Source organism: Apteryx rowi, unplaced genomic scaffold, assembly GCF_003343035.1.
Source record: "Apteryx rowi isolate R43461 unplaced genomic scaffold, aptRow1 scaffold_474, whole genome shotgun sequence".
Taxonomy (NCBI): Eukaryota; Metazoa; Chordata; class Aves; order Apterygiformes; family Apterygidae; genus Apteryx; species Apteryx rowi.
In genome coordinates this window covers 339,840-361,824 of record NW_020450732.1, presented here as the reverse complement: position 1 = coordinate 361,824, position 21,985 = coordinate 339,840, and the positions used below count along the sequence as shown (strand labels likewise).

The following is a 21,985-nucleotide window of genomic DNA, read 5'->3' as shown; positions in this document are numbered from 1 at the left end:
GACACACACTTTCAGCATGGTTGTCCTGGTTTTTTCAAGCTCAGTTGTTTGTTCCCTGTGTCAGATGAATTCAACATCTGTGAAAATCTGGTGTCTTCAATTCACAAAGGATTGTCCGTCTTTCATGATGCAGCCTTACCATTAATGAGCCAAGCAGTATCTCAGGAGGTTCACAAAATTGCATGTGAATTGTGGAAGACCTGATGCAGCCAAAAAAAGTGTTAAATATGGTGAAGGAATCTGGTTCTGAACTGTAGCTTTTGTGCAACTCATTGGAATTATATGAAATGAAGAAAATAGAATATATATTCCAGTTCCCAATATATTCTATTTCATAGGRAAAAGATATTTTAATTATAACTTGCTTCTAAAACTAAAACTTGTCCTTTCACTTCGACAGTTTAAGCAATATTTTAATCAGGCTAAAATCCAAATGTTTAATTAAGCTAAAAAGGTAAATATTTGACAATTTCACCCACAGTTCCCAAATGTGGAATTGCTTCACTATGTGAAAAGATATTTATTTCAATTGTTGTTTTGATCAAGGTGAAAATATGAAAACAGATGTTGTTATGAGTGAGCATACTCTTTGCAACTTCAAGAAAAGCTGGACTAATAAGCTCCTAGACTGCCTGAGAGCCGTGCACCTGCCCAGCCTTAAATTGCTTCATTAGGCTGGAATAAAATCTTATATTTGGCTGCTGAAAAGGGAGGTAGATGGAAGGGATAGTTAGTCAAACTCCCTCAGGAAACAAAACCAGAACAAAACACAGTAAGAAAAACACTTTTTTTGGACTGCTGATTCACTTTCAAAGAATGGAAAAAAAGCACCATTGTAAATATATAAGGGCAACATATACTCAGGCCTTGAGATCACTAAGATCTAAATGGGACATACTAGCTGCCTTGGTTAGGGCCTGAAGGACTACTGGTWGAAAACCACTGTTGTTGAAGGAAGGGAGTGCCATAAATATATGGTAAACTCCCCAGATCCTGTATTTTAAGCAAGTGTTTACAGCTGCAAGCTGGTGGGATGATTATTAAATTTACCAACATGTGAGGGTGCTGCAGCTTATTCAAAAAACAGCCAAGAGACTTATCTTTGGCATGGGAAAATGGTATATTTTTTCTAACTTCTGCTGCAGAAATGCAATGAAAATGTATCTCAGTTTTTAAAGCAAGAAGGGTGGTTAAGTTTTCCTTACAAATTTTCCAAGCTAAAATGCACTTTCAGTGGGAAACATTGGGGAACTTCAGCTATAAATGAAACCTATCAGCTCTGTACGGTTTGCAGAAATAATAGAGCAATACTTTACTTAGGAAGACTTTTTAATGAATTTGAAGAAGCACAGAACCATCTGGAAGTGTGTACTGGGCCCAGGTTCACCTGGGAACCTTTAGGATAGCTGTGTCTCTCTTTTTATGATTGCCCAGAGCAGCTTTATGCACTTATATCCTCTGGTGTCATGATGACTGCATTTTTCTGTTCACCAGTATTTAAGCATTATAGTTAGTTCATAGGAGAATTAAGGGAAAGGTGTTTTTCCTAGAAGCCTGGATGAATTTGCATGGAAAATATATTACATAGCTTCCTTTATATTTCTTTGTTTAGCTGGAATACACTTCTTTACCATGCTGCTTTGGTTGCAGCTATTACTTCTACTCAAATCTGCATTTTTTACCAAATTTGTGATCTTAATTATAAGGCAATACCTGATACTGAGCAAAGCTCTAGTTTCCTTTCACATAACCTTACAAGTAATGTCCTTGTGTTCTACCATAAGGGTTCCAACTTAACACCTTGCATGTATGTCTTTCTACAAAAGACACACCAAAAAGAAAAGGGAGTTTTTGTGCCTCTGATTAGATGAAGAGTTCAAACGACAAAATAAGTTATCACTTTTTAATGTAGTTGAAATTATTAAAACCAGAAGAATGTTGATTAACTGAGTGACTTTTTGTGCATATCTTCATGTAAAATTGTTTCCTCTTTTTATGAATGTTTCATATTTTTTAAATAAAATCTAATGCAGATTATTTGGTTTATGCAAAGACATTGTTTATAAAGCAAGTTTAGTCATGCCCCTAACTTGCTGCCTTATACTTTGCATTAAGTAGCTATCTTGAAATGGCTAAAGATTATGTGCTGCTAATAACTGCGACGCATTAGAAGACTCCTAATAAATTTTCTTTGTGAACAAAAAAACCCTCCTGCTGTATATACAGTCTGACCATTAAAATTATTCTCAAATTCATTCTTTCACTTTGATCTGCAGAAATGAAAAACTTTGAAAGCTTAAAATTATCCCCAGGTTGGGGATAATTGACATTTTAGAGTGTATGTAGAGCTTATGGTGGAAAATTTCATTCAGTTAATTCTGCCTGCTAAGGTACTTACGGCTTTAAGATTTTTTATCCTAAAATCTTCCTTTTCATCCATTAATTCCAACTTTCCAAATTCAAAATAGCTCTAGTTTATTCAATTATTTTATACAATGATAATATTTTATATCTTTTCTCTGTATATTGTCATCTCAAAACATGCAATATGTAAGTTTATTTTTTCCAGTAACCACATTATTCATCTCTGTGAAACAAATAGTTTCTTGAATGCTTTATAAAGGATGATTAAAGTGTTTTGGATTCATTTTTAAAACATAATTATTTAATGACCAAAATCACATCTCGGACCTGTTCTTGTTTTGAAATATGAATCAACCTTTTCAAATATTCAAATGTAAATAAATGTAAATTTAAGGAGCTTAAGAATAATCAAGATGTGTCTGTAATACATCAATTACTGCATCTATTACCTCATTTCACTAATACAGTGTCTTTGCACTTATGTGTGACTTCTTGGCTGGAAAGAGATTGCTATTTACATATGTCAGCTTTTATTTGTGTCGTAAGAGAGAGATAATACTCATTCATCGTCAAGTCTTGTTGAGTTTACAAACTTGTCAGTCTGCACTAGAAACACTGCCATTTCTTATGTGGATACCTTTCCACAGAGAATTTCTGGGTCYTTTATTTCCTTTAATCTCCACGCATTATTTGACAAGGTCATCTTGTAGGTGATTCTTGCAATTTTTGGTTTAATTTGACAAGTATTCAAAACAAATTATTGAAGGAATGGGTGTGCCTGGATTTATCTAATTCTTTTTTTCCCCCAGAACATTTCTATAGATTGGTAATATCACTAGGAGAATGTGCAAATGATCAAACAGAATGCCAAAACCTGTTAAACTTAAAATATAAGCGTTGCAGCCTGAAGCACAAACCGGCAAGTATTTGTTAATGATCTAAAGGGTACTGAAGAAAGATATGCAGTATACAGCATCTACACATCATTATTTTTGCTTCCAAGTCCCACCCATCAAAACATTTAATCACATGCTTCACCTGAGAATCAGTAGATCATTAAAGTAAATTCAGACTCCAAATGCATTTAAAGCAAGGCAGCTTGCCCTGAGTAGAACTGGTATTTTAGCAAAGGAGATGCTGTGCTGCTCATCTTGCCACATGAAACATGGATTGCACTATCYCTTTCTCCTGCTTAATATTGTTCCTTTATTAAAGTTAAATATTTCCCAAATGCTGAGCTAAATTAGGATGTTAATGCATCTGCTAATTGTTTATCATGATGATTACAAATTTTTAAAGTCTGATTTCTGCTTACGGTTACTGCCAGTCATTCTTCTGTACCACTGTGTTAGAACCAGAGTATATAAAACATCTTAAAAGAGCTCTTTCTTACTATGTTGTATACCAAGTAAACCAATGAATACTATTGCCAAAGCTATAGAAACCCTAGCTGGCATGAGTCTAGCAGAGAAAATGGAAGACATGTTCATTTATTCTCAATTAGAGAAAAAAAAAGAATACTTTTTTTATCAAATTTAAATTTGATTAAAATTAAATAAAAATGGAAATTTAAATCATCAGTATTTTTAGACTTAATTGTACAGGTTATACATAGACTGAAAAGCTGTCCATCACGCCAATGAACTCACAGCCCCTCTTCAACTATTTCTGCAGAAAGGCCTGAGAATACATAAGGTTTGCAGGGTTTAATAGCATGGTATGTTGAGAAGCTCCAGAGTTAAGCTGTGTCTGCTGAGAATGCTACATCTGCATACCAAAGACACGTCTGGCAGTTGAAGCCTTTTTAATATTCTCAAATCTTCTGTTAGAAAAGAGAAAAGCAGATAATTTTTGCTAATTAGGGCATAGCAGTGACAAAATTGCTGCATAGCTGGTATTTATTTTTAAGTTTTGCAAACATGAAACAGGAAAAACACTTTCCACTTTTTCTTAATGCCTTCCTTGTTTTGAAATTTAAAAATTCTAAAATGAAAATTAGATAGGATACAGATAGTCTGTGAATGAGCTTTGAATGTAAAGAAAAGTAACTTACATTTGATGTAATAGAGGGCAATATCAGTGGAAAGACTGAAAARCATGAAACCATTCATAACAGCCTAGGTAAATGAATGCTTATTGTAGTATCATTTTGAAAGACTACACACAGGTACGAATGGATTTTTCAAGGCTACACAAAAGCCCCTTTCATTAAAGGAAAAAGCAAAATAATGAAAGATTGGGTATGTGACTGGATGAATAGCAGAAGACAGGTCTGGGAGATGCTTTCAAAAAGAGACTGCAGGAATTAAACATTCTGGAATGGCGCTATTCTGATCAAAGATGCTTCTTTCTCCTCCCTCACGTTACGGACCTCAGCAGYGGTGGATAACAGACTCCACGGCTGGGGATGAGGGGGAAAACTGACAGGGTTGAAACAGAGGAGGAGTAAGGTCTCTGACAGGGATTCACTTGGGCATCTTTTCATCTGTTTCATCTGGGCCCTTTGCTGAATGGGGTGGGTGCCCTGGTGACGAAGGATGCAGAGAAGGCAGAGTTACTGAATGCCGCCTTTGCTTCAGTCTTTACTGCTCAGGCCAGCCCTCAGGAACCCCAGACCCTGGAGGCAAGAGAGAAAGTCTGGAGAAAGGAAGACTTTCCCTTGGTGGAGGAGGAGTGGGTTAGAGATCATTTAAGCAAACTTGACACCCACAAATCCTTGGCCCTGATGGGATGCACCTGCGAGTGCTGAGGGAGCTGGCGGATGTCATTGCTAAGCCACTCTCCATCATCTTTGAAAGGTCATGGAGGACAGGAGAGGTGCCTGAGGACTGGAAGAAAGCCAATGTCACCCCAGTCTTCCAAAAGGGCAAGAAGGAGGACCCAGGGAACTACAGGCCAGTCAGCCTCACCTGCATCCCTGGAAAGGTGATGGAGCAGCTCATCCTGGAGGCCATCTCCAAGCATGTGGAGGAAAAGAAGGTGATCAGGAGTAGTCAGCATGGCTTCACCAAGGGGGAGTCATGCYTAACCAATCTGATAGCCTTCTATGATGGAATGACTGTCTGGGTAGATGAGGGGAGAGCAGTGGATGTTGTCTACCTWGACTTCAGSMAGGCTTTTGACACTGTCTCCCATAGCATCCTCATAGGTAAGCTCAGGAAGTGTGGGTTAGATGAGTGGACAGTGAGGTGGATTGAGAACTGGCTGAATGGCAGAGCTCAGAGAGTTGTGATCAGCGGCGCAGAGTCTAGTTGGAGGCCTGTAGCTAGCGGTGTCCCCCAGGGGTCAGTACTGGGTCCAGTCTTGTTCAACTTCTTCATCAATGACCTGGATGAAGGGACAGAGTGCACCCTCAGCAAGTTTGCTGATGATAGAAAACTAGGAAGAGTGGCTGATACCCCAGAGGGCTGTGCTGCCATTCAGAGGGACCTGGATAGGCTGGAGAGATGGGGCAGAGAAGAACCACATGTAGTTCAATAAAGGGAAGTGAAGAGTCCTGAGCCTAAGGAGGAATAACGTCGTGCACCAATACAGGGTGGAGGCTGACCTGTCGCAAAGCAGCTCTGCAGAGAAGGACCTGGTGGACAACAAGTTGACCATAAGCCAGCAATGTGCCCCTGTCCCAAAAAGGCCAGTGGTATCCTGGGCTGCATTAGGCAGAGCATTGCCAGCAGGTCAAGGGAGGTGATCCGTCCCCTATACTCCACACTGGTGAGGCCACACCTGGAGTACTGTGTCCAGTTCTGGGCTCCCGAGTGTACAAAAGACATGGAGACAGTAGAGTGAGTCCAGCAAAGGGCTGCTAAGATGCAGAAGGGACTGGAGCATCTCTAATATGAGAAAAGACTGAGAGACTGGGACTGTTCAGCCTGGAGAAGAGAAGACTGAGAGGGGATCTTATCAATGTGTACAAGTATCTGAAGGGAGGGTGTCAAGAGGATGGGACCAGACTCTTTTCAGTGGTGCCCAGCGACAGGACGCGAGGCAACRGGCACAAACTGAAACACAGACAATTCCATCTGAACATGAGGAAAAACTTTTTCACTGTGAGGGTGACAGCGCACTGGCACAGGTTGCCCCGAGAGGTTGTGGAGTCTCCTTCTCTGGAGATATTCAAAACCCACCTGGATGCAATCCTGTGCAACGTGCTCTAGGTGACCCTGCTTGAGCAGGAGGGTTGGACTAGATGATCTCCAGAGGTCCCAACCTCAGTGATTCTGTGATTCTGTGATTCTGTGATTCTGTTTTCAGTATGAATGATAACAAATCTTGAACCTGAAAAAATAATTCTTATAAAACTTAGAAAAATATTGAAATCTGAAGTTCCAGGTAAATACCAAAATACTGTCAGGTAAAGGTTTTTAGCACATCTGAATCTAAAAGTATGTTTATATACATATTAATACAGCAAAGTCCCTGGTGTCTCTGAACCACTAAAATAATACATGGTTTCACTAATTTGAGATTTTTTTTTCCCTTTTTTCCCACCTGGAAAGATAAAATCAGACAGGCTTGTTTTACAGGGAATCAGATTTATTTTGTTATGACAGCATGTCACACAACCACCACGTGTTACAGAACACCTGACAGTTCATTGGGGAAAGCAGAAGCTAAATCCCGGGCAATGTTTAACAAGGCCTGTGGACGTCCAGTGAGACATGCCGAGCACCAGATATAGGATGCCTGCTCCATTTCATGCAACAGTATTTCTGTGCCTCTGTGACAGCCTGAAGCCCTCTCGCCCATGGCGATGTGAGGGTGTGCTGACAGAGGAAGGCAGCGGCTGAGAGAAGACTTTGCACAGATCAGCCTCCACCTGGGGAGATAAATTCGTTCAGTGCTGTGCATAAGGCTTCAGTCATCATTTCCTGGTGTCCAAAACAAGCACATTTTCTCTAAAACATTGTCTTTTTTTTTTATATGAACGGGTCAACATTTTAAAAATACATTTAATTTATATTTAATGCTTCAAATCTGAATAATATATTATCTCCCTTCCCCTGGTCATCTTAACAACCTTATCTCTAGCTATAAATTGGTCTGACGTAATGACCAAAGACTGTAGTTTTTATTATAATCTTACTTTATGTTGTGAAAACCATATATGAATGTGATGTAATCTATTTAAGCCTTCTATTTATCTATATACAAAATATGCTATAAATTTGTTCATATGAACTGGATTTGTACTCATGGTTGTGTATATTTATCAGGAAGTAATCTTTTAAGTAAACATCTTATTTTACAGCCAAGATACTGTTTTTAAGTTGTGTCTGGAAACAAGTTTCTCAGAGTATGATAATCCTTCATCACCTTTAAAGATTCTGGAACAGACAATATACAATACAATAGGGCTAAAGAGGCACCCGGAGAAAGAGATGGTTCTTCTTCTTTTCTATCTTTTTAAAATGTTCTATATGCCAAAGTAAGAAAAAAATAGAGTTAAATGTTGAAAGATACCATAATTGTTGCAGTTTCTCCATTTTAAGAGGAACCTATGCTCARGCACTTCCATACTTACAAGGTCTTTTTGCTTAGTTATGTTTTTGTAGTGTTGTAATGCAGTTTTTATTTCTGTAAATTTTCTCTTGTAAAACTTCAGATTTCATATAAATTAGTGGCTCCTGATGCTGCTGGAAGGGACATAAAGATTTATAGCTCTTAACTGTAAATATCCTGCTTGTCATCATCCTTTCTGCCACTGTATTCAATTGGAAAACATACCTCTGAGTGGAAAAATCAGCCACATTTTACATCTAATCTCTCATCACCTTCCATGGTAACGCTGCCAACCACAGTCCACTCAGGCTTACATAATTTATTTTGCCCAGCTAAAATATTCCGATTAAATCTGTTTGTTTTTGTTCAGAAAGAACATCCTGCCCTGTTCTTAAGGGTTTCCCCAAAATGTTTTAAGATGAAGAATGTGATCTGCAAGGCTGCTAGCTGTGTTCTTCTGAGGGAACACAAGGAGGCAGGAGTGCGTAACCATGCATGCACATACATGTGCATATGTGCTAGATAGAAAGCATGCGCCTATTTGTGTTCTATATATCATAGTATTGTGGCTGCCTTACTTTGTGTCTCGTCTCTACGATCAATTAATTGTAACTCCATATACTGCATAAATATCTTTTTACAAATTAGGAAGAAAAAAGTGAAAACTGGATTCTTAGTTTTGAGAGGACTGTAAGTTTATAGATGTATATCTAAATACCTGACAATCTGGAGGGAAAAAGAATGGAGGAGGAAAGGAATGGAAAAGTATGGACCTTTCTCTCTTTATGTTCCTACCTGAAAGCACAAAATAGAGATGCTGAGCCTCCTTTGCATGTGCTGCATGTTCAGCTGGTCGCAAATGAATTGCTCTGTGGGGTTTTCTATATATTTTTTAGATGAACCATATCCTCATTAAAATGTTTCTGTATAACAGTTGGGTTGTTTGCTTTTATCTATTTCAAGTCCTTTTATGGGCAAAAGCTTAAGTGAAATTTTATTTTCTCAAGCTATCATAATCTTACAGCGGTGTGTTGTGAATATTTCAAAAGGTGCCTTCATGAAAAGTTGTTTTCCTTGTCTGAGACAAGATGTGGATACTAGTGTGTAAAAAGATGACTGACAGTGGGAAATTTACCATTTATTTTTCCACAGAAGGAAAACACACTATTTTTTATCATAACCAAAGAAAATAAACAATACACCCAAGAAGTCAACTATATGGGGCTTAATTTTCTGTCCTATTTTATAGGGTTTCAAGAAAAAAAATATGAATGTGCATGTGGTTAAGCTCAGGTCATGGAAGTTAATATACAGGAGAAGTGAAGAGTCATCTTTCCAGCTGTATGACTTACAATTTATTTGCTTTTACTTTACTTTGCAGTGACCCAAGGTGGGGATGCAGTCACATCTGATGCATGTCCTGATCCTGGAATTCCTGAAAATGGGAAAAGGGTGGGCTCTGACTTCAGGTAGGCACACTTAATTTTGTATATCACCAAGAAGAAGATACTTACATGCATAGCATCTGACCTAGGTTGACCCATATTTGCATTTCCAACCATGTATTTGATCTTTAATGCAAAGTATTGAATTTATTTAGGAAACAAYTGCACATCCACAGTGGCTGGCAGGTCTAATGGCATTTGTAAACTGGAAGGGGATAGGAAGAAGAGTTACTTCTTTTTGCCTCTAGACAGTAGCAGAAATGGAAACTTAAAAAATTTTAGGAAGATTAATTTGGAAGAGAAAGGGCCCTAAAATAATTCTATTTTTATTTTGGAATTAATCAATAAATCAATAAATAGTTATTGAATGGTCTAAATAATATTCTCAATAGCACATTTTTTGACCCCATCAGAAGAAGCAGGTCCAAAGATTCAAACACGTGAGTCCAAACATGAGATAGCCTAGAAACAAAAAAATCCCAGGAGTGCATGAAAATCTCAGAAAGAGGAAAGACTCAAAAGAACATCAAATCTCAAAGTATATTTTAAGATATCTGCTGGGATCTAAGATCGAGGAACCCTGTAAAACATGCATAACTATATTTTGAACACAGTCTCTTAGGAATGAATGTTTGAAGGTTGATGGAGGAATGAATGAAGGTTAATGGAATCTTAAATGTCTGGAGCCTATGGGCAATGCTTAATCAGTTGCCAGAATAAGGATATTCCTCTCCTTCTTTTACTCCATTCAGCCTCTGATAATACTTTAATTTCACCGAATGTTGTATTTCAGTGTTTATGAGGATAAATGAATGGGTAAGGTGTTCAAATAATAGTATCAGCAACATCATATAAGATATGATAAATAAAACCTGTTAATATACTTTAGTCACTATTATTTATCTGCATGTTTTAGCTGCATGTTTTTGGCCTCCAATTATGACTATTATTTGAGAGAAGCAATAAAATTGTATTTTGCTCATAAACTTTTTTATCTGAAAATTGATTATGCAACAGTAACTGTCTTCCTTGTACTATAAACTCATTTTTAGATCTATTTAGAAGATATTTTAGCTATCTTAAAGTTTAATTTTCTATAGCTAGCTTGAAGTTTAAATAGAGAATTCAGCTGGAATTTAGTTTTTCTTGCTCCGAAATGACAAATTAAGCTTTTCTATCTTTAAGGGAAAATAATGCTACTGTCTCCATTTCTCCAATGTGGAGAAAATAAACACTCCATGGAGAGTGAAAGAAAGGCAATGTTTTTTCGTTTTCTTCTTTTTTTTTTCTTTTTCTTTAAGAGGTATGTAAAGATTCCGGAAGGGGCTATTGTTCTTGTCAGGAGAATGATGACTCTGGATATTAATCAGAACTAAAACATCTGAAAATTCACATTATTCAAAAGCTTTTCCACTCTACTGAAAGGCATGTAGTGAGTGAGACTGATGGAAAGACAGAGGGTTTATTTTCAAGTCAGCCTGAGACCCTACAGATTCAGTGATGACAGGTCCTTTGAAAAGGGATTCATAGTTTCCAGCACAATAATAGCATTTATTCTAATATCACAAAGCAAACAAAAAGGTATGGAAATTTTAACCTTTTAATTCCCTCCTCTTGCCATGCTTTTACTGTTTTCAGTTCAGGTAGTGGGGGACGTGGTTTTCAGTGATTTCAGACAACCCARTAGATATTTGGATTCAGTTTGAGGGAGAAATGGCTACTGAAACTTTGCTAGATGAGTGAGAATATACTCAATGCAATTTTGCATTGTATCACGTTTTATTTTTGTGGGAGTTCTCAAAATGATAGTTTTTTAATGAAATATAAAATGGATATAAACAATAACATTTCTGCTCTCAAATATTATATGGTACATGTGATATGGTGAAAATCACATCGTTTTCCACAATTCCACTGACACTTTTAATATATATTTTTTAATTTTCAAAAAAAACCTTTTTAAAGTTAAATGTACTTTCTTATGCTTAGTATTTATTACAGTTTTTTTGTATTAAAAATGGTTTATTTCAGTCAAGTCCTAGCTTTCTTTATTAAAAGAGAAATTTTGCTTTGATGCCATTCAAATTTAAAATGGAAGAAGAAGATGAAGAAGAAGAAGAAAGGGAAACTGATTTGTTGTCCCTGTCTAAAGTGTATGTTTAAGAATAAAAGAACAGAACTAAGACTTTCAGTGTTCACAGTTTCATTCAGTGGCAAAGGAGGTAAAGATGGGACTTAAAGAAATTAAAAACATTAATTTACAAAATCTGATAATGAGTTGAATTAATAAATTCCTTTGAAATTTAAGATCAAAGTAGTCTCTTCCTTAAAGAAAACCCCACTTTTTAATTGAAAAATGTCAGGCAGAATCAATGGCAAGATTAGGTAATTCAGATATTCTTCAAGGGATAAGGACTCCTAATGCAGACTCTGTTGGCCAGATGCATCCCATCCTCTGAAATGCTTATTTAGAAATAAATCTGGTTGTCTGAAAAAAGAAAACACTTGGCTGAGGTGATTCAGCTCACCTAAGATTTCTCATTGTTGACTCTTCTCTGAAACACCTAGTTATGTGGCTCTGTAGTGTATGCATTATAGAATAATTTTATATGTATACATATTTTATTATTCAGTCTTTAGCCCACCAAAATAATAAACAGACAAACAAAGATAACCAAACTAGAAAAAAACAAACCTTAATCTCATGTTTTCTTGATGTTGTCTTAGATGTATTTCATTTATGGATGTGAGTTTTACAGTCTCTTAATAGAACTTGACATTTTAGCTTACTTCATCAGTTATTTGCACAGATTTTAATTCCTTTTATTATGTACACTATAATACAATAGTCTGTACTTCCATTCTGCAGTATTTAGTAGCTTCCTCCGGAATATCTTTTGAATACTGCTTTCATTATTTTTATGTTTGTCAGCCTTGGCAGAATTAAAATGACATTAAAATGCTTTTTTTGAAAGTGTCAGTTGTCAGACTCATGGCAGAACTCTGATGCCTCAACAATAGCTGCTTCACAAAGGATGCAGCCAAGCTGATATTAAAGCACGCTTAGTGCATAGCGTAGCCCCATATAAACTGGCTTCAGAGCTGTCTCAGACATTCTGGTGAAACCTATGAGTGCTATTCTCTAGCCTACCTAAAGTTTAATCAGAATTCTAGAAGATTGTATTTGTCACTTCTTAGAGTAGTTATTCAAGAGTAGCTTTTGAGTACTTTGTATTCCTACCTCATTCATTAAATTGGTGCTTTTGCTAAGTTTTTTTTTTTTAATATGATATGGTCAGCGTATTTTATTTAGTGTCACTTAGTTTGTGATCAAACATTTCAGAAGATGACATCCATTGTGTAAAATATATGAAGTTCACATCATTAGTCCTTAGATATATGTTGTTTTAGGAGCTTTGGAAGAAAATACAACAATAAAGTGGATAAAAATATTAGTAAAAATTGTATCATCATAACTGCATGGATTAAATTCATAAGTAAAATTGTATGTATCTGTTCAGAATAAATATTTTTAATATTGATATAATTATGAAAAAACCTGCTCTAACCCTGAAACACTTCACTTAAGAATATTCAGAATATTTGTGTTCCATGTGTTTTTTTTTTCCCTCTTTCTCTCCTGGGGAAATAGTCAGGTATGTCAAATTAGGAATTGCAGATCTCAACATCATATTAATTATTTGTTTAATTTCCTTCTTTTTTATGTGTGTGCCAATTCCTTAATACTCTTTTAACATCAAAATAGTAGCAGACCTTGAAGTTTAGGGAAAAGTTGAAGTTTTTCATGCTGGTTTACACATCATTATATTTGGGGGAAAATAATAGTCCAATATGATTTTTAAAGGCTTCTGTTTGATTCTCAGTTTACATTTATTACAACTAGGTAACTTTTTTTTTTAATTTCCCATAGAAAAAATTTTCAGAGCTTATAATTTAAAAAAAAAAGATATATAAACAATTGCATTTCAGAAAAGGGTGTTTAGAGCATTAAAATGCCCATATTAATTCATCAGAATATTTCCCTTACAGATAAGAGAACCTCTAATCATTAGTAAATATTAGGTATGCATTTGGAATGGTGCTTAGTCTACTTTTCACCTGAAGATATTAAGAATATACTGACAGATAATAGGCTGTGGCAAGTATAAAATAAATACAAATTTTAGAAAATTATTTTACTCTGCAAGGATTTTATGCATTTCTCATGAACTACTGAAGGAAGGGGCCAATACTTTCCCCACCATTCTGAACTTGTTTAATTTAACAACTCAAGCATCAAGTGTTAATAGAATTAATTTTTAAAAGCCATCCCAGATTTGTAGAATCTCATTCAAACCTAAAGATTTTAATGATCCTATTAAATTTTTGGTGAAAGAAAGTATAAAAATACATTGTAATATTGATGAGCAATATATGTAACCTTTGGTATGTGTTTAGGAAACCGATAAAATACTTGTTCATGTAAGGTAGAAATGAGCWGGATGCTAGTGACTGCAATTATCTTTGCTTCTGTCCACAACACAGTTTTAATCACTGAGCTTTCTGACTGCAATCCAGCAATCCCCTGGTGTTTAGGATTTGTTGACTTAAGAAGATGAAAGTGAGAAATTGTCTGTATCGAGACCACTTAGTCCACAATAAGAGATTATCAGATATGGAATGAAAAGCAGAAGAACAGCTAACAACAAAATTGGTTGATTGTGACAATCAAAGAATGTCACAAAAAATAGAAATGCTTTAGGGCAGAAAGACATAAATGGAAGCAGAAATTTTAACGCTGTTTTGGAAAGCCCTGTTTGAGATATGCATAGTTTACTGTATAATACAGTTTACTTAATCTACATAAAAGTTGATTAGTACTGTTCAGTAAGAAATTCTTTAAAAAAATGGAATAAAGTTATAAAACATTCCACAAAGCAAAATTTAAAAGTTAAATTTTGAAAATAAATCAAAACTGGCATCATCGTTATGCTTTTGCAAAATATTTTGCAAAACGTTTTTGTTTTAGCAAGCTTCAAATGTTTTATAAAAACAAGTGTAGCAACAATATTTAAATCCTAATAGAATTTATTATTTTTATAATTTTTAGCAGGAGATTTCAATGAAGCCAGGAGTTTTTCATGGACAGTTTCCTTAAATTAATATTTCCTGATAGAATTACATGTTGACAAATTCCCATCTCTAACTGCTTAGTATTTCAGAGTATATAGGGAGATTGAAGTTATTCATGGAGTAAATTTTCTTGCCTGCATGAACACCGATTATATATTTTTTATCAAATGTATCTCTTAATGGGTTCACTGAAATCATAATTTAAGGAACAAAATTTAATATCTCCACTCCTTTATAGCCTTGGCCTTATTTCTTTAAATGGTGAACAAACTGAATAAAGTAGAGTTGTTCCCTATAGTATAAATTGATTTTTATATATAAGGATGGAGTAAAAATTTTCCCCTTAATTTCTTCATTTGACTCTAGAAATGTCATTGTTTTTGTCATTTGGTGGAGGATGCCTGATGTGCCTTTTTAATACAGAATATTTCAATTCTCTCATTCCTCCTCCCATTTTGCTGCTAGGGTGGGTGCAAGTGTACAGTTTTCCTGTGAAGATAATTATGTGCTGCAAGGTTCTAAGAGCATCACTTGCCAGCGAGTGACAGATACACTGGCTGCCTGGAGTGACCACAGGCCTATTTGCCGTGGTAAGTACTTTTTTTGGAATTTTTCCTGAAGTTTGAAAGCGTAACTTATAAATTTTGCTTAGAAATGTAATTGAATGATGTTTGAAAGAAAGTAAAAACCATAATAACGTCATATATATATGCAAAGATCTTTCTGTAGCATGAGAAGTTTTAACAAAGCTGACAAACAAAGGTGTGGAAAAAATATCAGTTTAGGGAACTAATTTCCTTTTAATAGTGTAACATTTCATATTGTCATGTTAAATATATTCTAACTAGGATCTAGTTAGGTTAAACCAGCTAGTTATGTTTAGGTTTTGCTATTCTAACTGAAGTCCTGAACAGCAGCATCTCTCAATCAAATTATATTCCTATCTGTCCCAGATTCTCACATAGTCCACACTTTTTGCTAAATTCCCTCTTCTTCCATCTATTTTGCTCAGTCTTACAAATAACCTAACCTTCTGACTTCATTTCTAAATGTTTTCTCATTAGAGACTGAACCAATGAATAATTTGGGTGTGTGTGTGTGGGGGGAGTTGTTTGTTTGTTTTTACATTGCAATCTACTACCTGTGATAAAATAGAAGAAAAAAGATGTAAATGCTGTCAAAGCACTCTAGAATTGTGGTAATTAGGAAAGATAGAGAGTAGATATCTCTGTACAGTAACTTTTCCTGTTTTTCTGTAGAAACATTGATTTGGATTGCACATGTTAACGAAAGTCTTAACCCTAGAAATGTGCTTGCTTTATGTCCTGAGTACCAGACAACCTAGTCAAGATGGACAGTAGAAATAAAAAAAMCCCACTAATTAAAGAAAAAAAAGGTCGATATACTTTATTTCTCATTTTGATGTGGATCAAAGAAGTATTTTTCATACATGACAAAATCTTATGCTGGACACCCGTTACCAGGCCAGCAAAAGATAAAAGCAATTGTGGAAGGTGTGGATTTCCAACCTCTGGACTGAAATGTTTGCTTGTTCAAGAGTGAGCTAAAGGATAATCTCACTTATATAAAAAGTATATACGTATAAAACAAGAGAACAGGTAGGACTTCTGGAAGGAAGACCAGTCCTTGATCAGCCTCCAAATAGAGAATTCCATACAATTCTGCTCACAAGATATAATCAGCCCTGCCAATGTTTGAGATAAGTTATCTCAAAACAAGAACTACACCAGGCTGAAAGTTGAAGAATATTTGTTTCAWGGACAGTTCTTCAAGTTGTCTTGGAGATACTACAAAATTTGTCATTAAGTTTTCTTATAAATTTTGGAGAATTATAAAAGGATTATCACCTGAAGGTCCTGAATTATTTCATCGTATAACTGACAACGTATGGTATGCACTAAAACTTCAAGAGGCTAAGATTGGTGCGATTTTATATAACTCCGCATAATAGGAAACAATTCAGATAGAGACTGCTTGAATATCTACTCATATCAAAGACCTGCATAGTCTTCAAGTCCAAATTTTGTGCCCATAACTTTAAACCCTTAACAAGGGTATCTAATTCAGAAGTTACTGGCTGCTGGCTGTCAGTATGGTCAATGGAGAAAAACGTTTCAGGTCTGCTAAGTGATTAAGATCATAATGTGAATTGTTCTGCCTCTGTTCTTTGACTAGATATGGAGCCTACTGTTATATTATCCTCCATGAGATGCCTAAATTGTGTGACAAGAGTCTGCCCGAAGACTTTTCATATGTAATACCTTATGGCACTTCTACTCTGTTGTCTTACATGCCATCAAGTTGCAAGTTTGCTAGTCATGGAGAAAGCTGAGAACCACAACTAAAAATTTGGCCACATTGCCTACTACTTGAGCGAAAGCCTGAAAACTCTACAGACCATTATTTTTATATTATAGATTTCAAACTGGGTCATTCACTACCAGTGTATCAGTGTTTCCTCACTACCACACACTTCACATTTTTAGGGATGTCTCATTTGCTAAAGCAAACACTTCATCAAGTGTTCTCTTTCATCTCTCCCTAAACTATTCTTCTTATACTCTTTCTACAGTTTAGATGCTTGATGTAGAAAAATAACGTCAGGTGTTCCCAGATCATTCTGAATAACAGCTAACAACACCTATGAGATACAATGGACTCCATTGAAAAGGATCTTTTAAATTGTCCAAACTTCATTGAATATGTAACAGATATATTTATCGGAAGAACAATTCCAGCTCTTTGAGAAGTTCATTTATGGTCAGATGTAAAAACATGGTAAACTTCTAGAACTGTGGATGTAAATGGCATATGTTTGCATAATGTCTTTTTTATTAAAGGCTAATTTTTAGTACCAATTAAATTTGCATCAAGTAAAAGTTAAAAGATATGTCTTTGATGATAAAGTTACCTTCCKTGCAGGTAAATTTTTTTTCTAAAAATCTAATCTTCATTTTCTCCTGAGATCACAGTGAAGTTTCATGTTAAACAAATATAAATTAGCCAACATTTCTTCCAAAATACATGAAAACAACTTAGATACTATACGCATTTAAAACTACCTAAGCACCAAAGCACTACCTTTATCTGCACAAGAATTGCAAACCTTTTTCCAGGTTAAGTGCATTTTGTACTGAATGTATTAAGGGGAAAGCAATTTTGATATAAGGATTATTGCAGTGCATTTCCCAATGCATTTCTCAGTGATGTAAGCTGACTAGCTGTAATTTGCTTAATCCAAATCAACTTATTTTACTAGAATCTGGATGAATTTGGCAGATTTTTTGTAATTATTTTTTACAAATAAAGTAATTTATTAATCTGTTGGAGCTGATTGTTGGTCTTCAGAAAAATATAGTCATTATACTGTAATGTAAAAGCCTTTACAGGAGGCCACTAATACTTGGTCATCAGAAGTCAGCCACCATAATACTGGAGCAAAATATATTTTTTCCTGCTGCAAGAATGGTTGTTTCAACCTGTATGATGACGCAAGTGATATTCTTGCAAATTATGCTTACTTCATTAAAGAGTGTAAAAGGTCTAAAAAGATTCTTTTTGGAAAATTATTGCAAGCTATAAAATATGGGTAATGTTAAATGGACATACCCCTGTAAAGAATGGAAAATCTAAAACATAGCAACCCCCCCCCCCAAACTCCAACTCTTTCCAGATCAAAGGAATTGTGACTCAAAAAGGTCTTGAGCTCAGTGTCTCTATAGGTTGGTGCATACATGTTTTAAATTGCATATTTCATTCTTATTCAGGGTTACACCTAAATGAAAAATCTAAATACATCCTCTCAGTATTTGGTTTCACACTATTATGAAGTAATGTGTTCATACAACTCCATTGTTCACTCTTTCCTCCCCTCCTGTTGAATTATTCTTGTTTGCTAATATATTTCAAAAATGAGCTGAAGTAATCTATGCATGGCTAAAGTAATGCTCAGCAGAAACGGGCTATTGGCTTCTGAATTATTATTAGAGTTTGCTGTTTCTTCCAATATATTATCTTCAAATCTTTATTATGCTTTATTCCCTCCAGTAAACCACTAACAAAATAGGATATATTAGTCCGACATCTCTATTAAAATCTCAGTCCAAAAAACAAGTTAGTTTGCTCAACCATACTTCCAAAATTGTACCTAAACTTTCACAACTGTCTATGGGTCAAGTCAGCCAGTCCCTGTAAGTCTTTTTTTTTGTCTTTTTTTTTTTTTCTGAACACAGATTAATGTTTTTAGGCCAAATGATATATACTTCTGGTTGAATATTAGAGTGAACACTGCATATGGTGTATGTTTGCAGATAGTGAGAGGTGAAAGATAAAAGTTTTACTTGCAATAAGCTCTGTGTCCATATTCTTTCCAGTCCCCTTACTGACATTCAGGATGCCACTAATCTCGGTACTCATGCCATACATTTAATAATACAATATGCAATACAAAGAATTGTTTATCACATTTTGCAATTGATCACCTCCTCAGGGTTGAGAAGTTGTTAAATTAAATGCAAGTTATTGCAAGCTTAATCACTTCCATCCTATAAGACTGACTGAAGAAGCTGGACTTAGCTCTTACTCTGGAATTCTGTCTAACAAAATGAGGAAGTGGGTTACAAAGCTGATGAATAATCACAAGGACTGTTTTACTGGTGGCTAGCACCTTAATAATTAATAATTAATTATTACTTTAAACAGCATCCAGTTCCAATGAGTGTGCTTGTCAGGGCGCCCTGTGGGCTGGCTGCTCCCTGGGGCCAGTGAGGGTCCCCAGCCAGCCAGGCAGAGCCATCCCACTGCCCCACCAGGGAGCAAGGCACTGGAGGAGAGGGGGTTGGAAGGGCACGCTGGGKATGCTCCAAGCCCAGGTCATCAGGCACATCCTGCAAGAAGGCAGGTCAAAAGAAGGCCAGGAAATTAGGTCAGGATCAGGGTTAGGGCAACCATGGTCAGACACAGTCCCGTGTCTCCTAAGATGTGGCTCTAATAGGGACTAAAGTCCCAGTCTCAAGCTTAAATGAAGCCCCTGGACCCATGGGCATTGTTTGTAAGTGGGCCCTACGTGAAGCTGGTCAGGGCCATTTAGGCCTATTAGTGCCCTCAGAGCCCTAACAGCGCTAATGTAAATGTTCCTGGGTTTTTTGAATTCTACATAGAAACCTACCAGCAATTCATTCCTATTTTCTCTAAGTGGTATGCAAGACTGCCCAACAAATTTTCTGCAACGTTTTGCAAACAGATTTCCCAAACAGATTTCTAGGCGGAGCTTCAACTGCAGAACTTGATTGCAAGATATTCCAAGAAGACCTGAGAGAAAGTGTGACTAGTCCTAGCTTTTTTTCCTAGTGGATGGCTAGAGAAGACAAGGTACAAATTATATTCTAAGGCCTGTTGCCACCAGGTTGCATGTCTGGTTTAGTGCCTACTGTTGCAGAACTTGTGCAGGATTAATTAATTATAAATTAATAAATATTAATTGTCTGTTAGTGGGGATGCTAGAGGCTTCTGCCTGTTGCTGGGATGAGAACACCCTCTTTCAGATTACATGAATCTGCTCTTGTTATTCTAGTAGTTGAGAGAATCTAGTTTGCTTGGTAGATACAGGCCAAACTTTCTATATGGCTAGTAGAGAGCATATAGTGACATACTTAAACATGAAGAGTTAGGTTTTTCCACATCATAAGCATGGACAGCCTTTTAACGTTACCCAGTGATACTTTGGTAGAACTACCTATGTAGATGAAAGGATTTTTTGGCTTCTGCTGACAGAGATCATTAAGGGAGGTTTAAATGTGGTGTCTGAGACATAACTGAAATTCATGGAACTATATTAAGACAGTATCTACCATAAAGATAGCCAGACATTTTCACAGAAAACAATTCTGTGCAGTAAGGAAATGCTATTATTCCATTCTTCAAAATGGAGGCAGGTACAGAAAAAGGTGACAAGTAAAACTTTCAGAATTACTAGAATTACATTAGGTGCTTTAATCCAATTTTCAGAAAAAGAATGAACAAGCTTTAATGAATGTAGTCATTGCTCTTACCAGCACTGAAACTTAAGTAACTAAAGAGTTTAAATTACCTCAAAAATGAATGGGAATTATGCTGATAAATTCTGAAATTCGGATATTTAAAGTTACACAGGTATCTAAGTACTTAGAAATGGTGTGAGCTAGACTGTCGGTTTTAGCATCTTTACCTAAGATAAGAACTAAGTAATATAAATGTTAGGTTGATTAACAGAAAAGTTCTAATTTCCGTCCTCTGTAGGTAATTTTTCAGGATTTTTCTGACTGGATGAAACTTTTTCAAAGGCAGACTGTTACAGAACATATCAGCATAATAATTATTTCACAACAAGTGGTTGTTTGGCAATTGTATGGCAATTTTACAAAGTTTATTAAGAAGCATGTACTGTAAAAAGCAACTGGTGAAAAGCATATGACTTGATATTTGTCATTTTAGCTAGAACATGTGGTTCTAACTTACGTGGACCAAGCGGGATTATCACGTCTCCAAATTATCCAGTCCAATATGAAGACAATGCGCACTGTGTGTGGGTCATTACAACAACTGATCCAGAGAAGGTATGCAGTTTGTCTTTGTCTCAGTTCAAACAGTAGATTTTTTTTTAATTTTCTTAAAATAATTTCATGTATATTTGAATAAATGTGTGAACATGTGCAAGTGTGTATGTTTGGCTAAACACACAGATGACCAAAACACAGATGCTAAAAAAATATATCGGGTACCAGTAAAAAATATAAATTATTCATATCAGTGAAAATGTCCACTCAGAGTAATAGGTCTCAATTACAGCCTTCAAATTATAAATTAATTTTCTAATGAAATACATAAAATCATATTCAAAATCATACATTGCTAAATGGGTTGACAGCAAATTTCACAAGTTGTAGCTGTATCTTGATATATCCTCGATTCAGTCTTAAAACAGAATAAAAAACAAAAATACATCAAAATATTTTGTCTATTCTTGTTCTGTGCTTAACTACCTGCCTAATTTCTCGTTTCAAGCTACTATTTTCTAATAATGATTCTGAATACAAAATCATGAATAATTATGCATAAAATAGTAGTCATAGTTCAGTACCCTTATACTGTAAAGTACCAAGATGATTTTTTACTTCTGTTTCTGTAAAATCAATATCCTTCCACAATAAAGGACTAAAAGAGACCCCTATCTACTCCTGTGAAAAAAATGAAGAATTAAAACATCTTTCACTTTTATATATTTTACTTTTCTGTAGTGAAATGCAGAATAAGAGTAGCAATAAGTTGGAGAATGTAGAATCGATATGTATTTTCATCACTATAAAACATCTGTTTCATATACCAATTTTTTTGAAGACTATATTCCTGACTTCATTAATATAGTTAAGGAAAAAATTGCTTAACTTTATCTCACCGTAAATTAATGAATGAGTTCAGTTGCAGAAAAGATCATTTTGCAACATGTTTTCATAGCATGCTATCGAGACGTAAGCATTGTTTCTTTG

General features: G+C 35.6%; 1 protein-coding gene across 1 annotated transcript in view; it reads left to right on the top strand.

Annotated features, from left to right (window-relative positions):
• Window positions 1–21,985, top strand: part of LOC112972101 (CUB and sushi domain-containing protein 1) — a 579,349-nt gene that overhangs the window by 236,709 nt on the left and 320,655 nt on the right. The window contains exons 7-9 of the mRNA XM_026078182.1: window positions 9,245–9,332; window positions 14,907–15,031; window positions 20,934–21,055. Coding sequence (XP_025933967.1) covers window positions 9,245–9,332; window positions 14,907–15,031; window positions 20,934–21,055 — 335 coding nt within the window. The remainder of the gene's footprint in view (window positions 1–9,244; window positions 9,333–14,906; window positions 15,032–20,933; window positions 21,056–21,985) is intronic.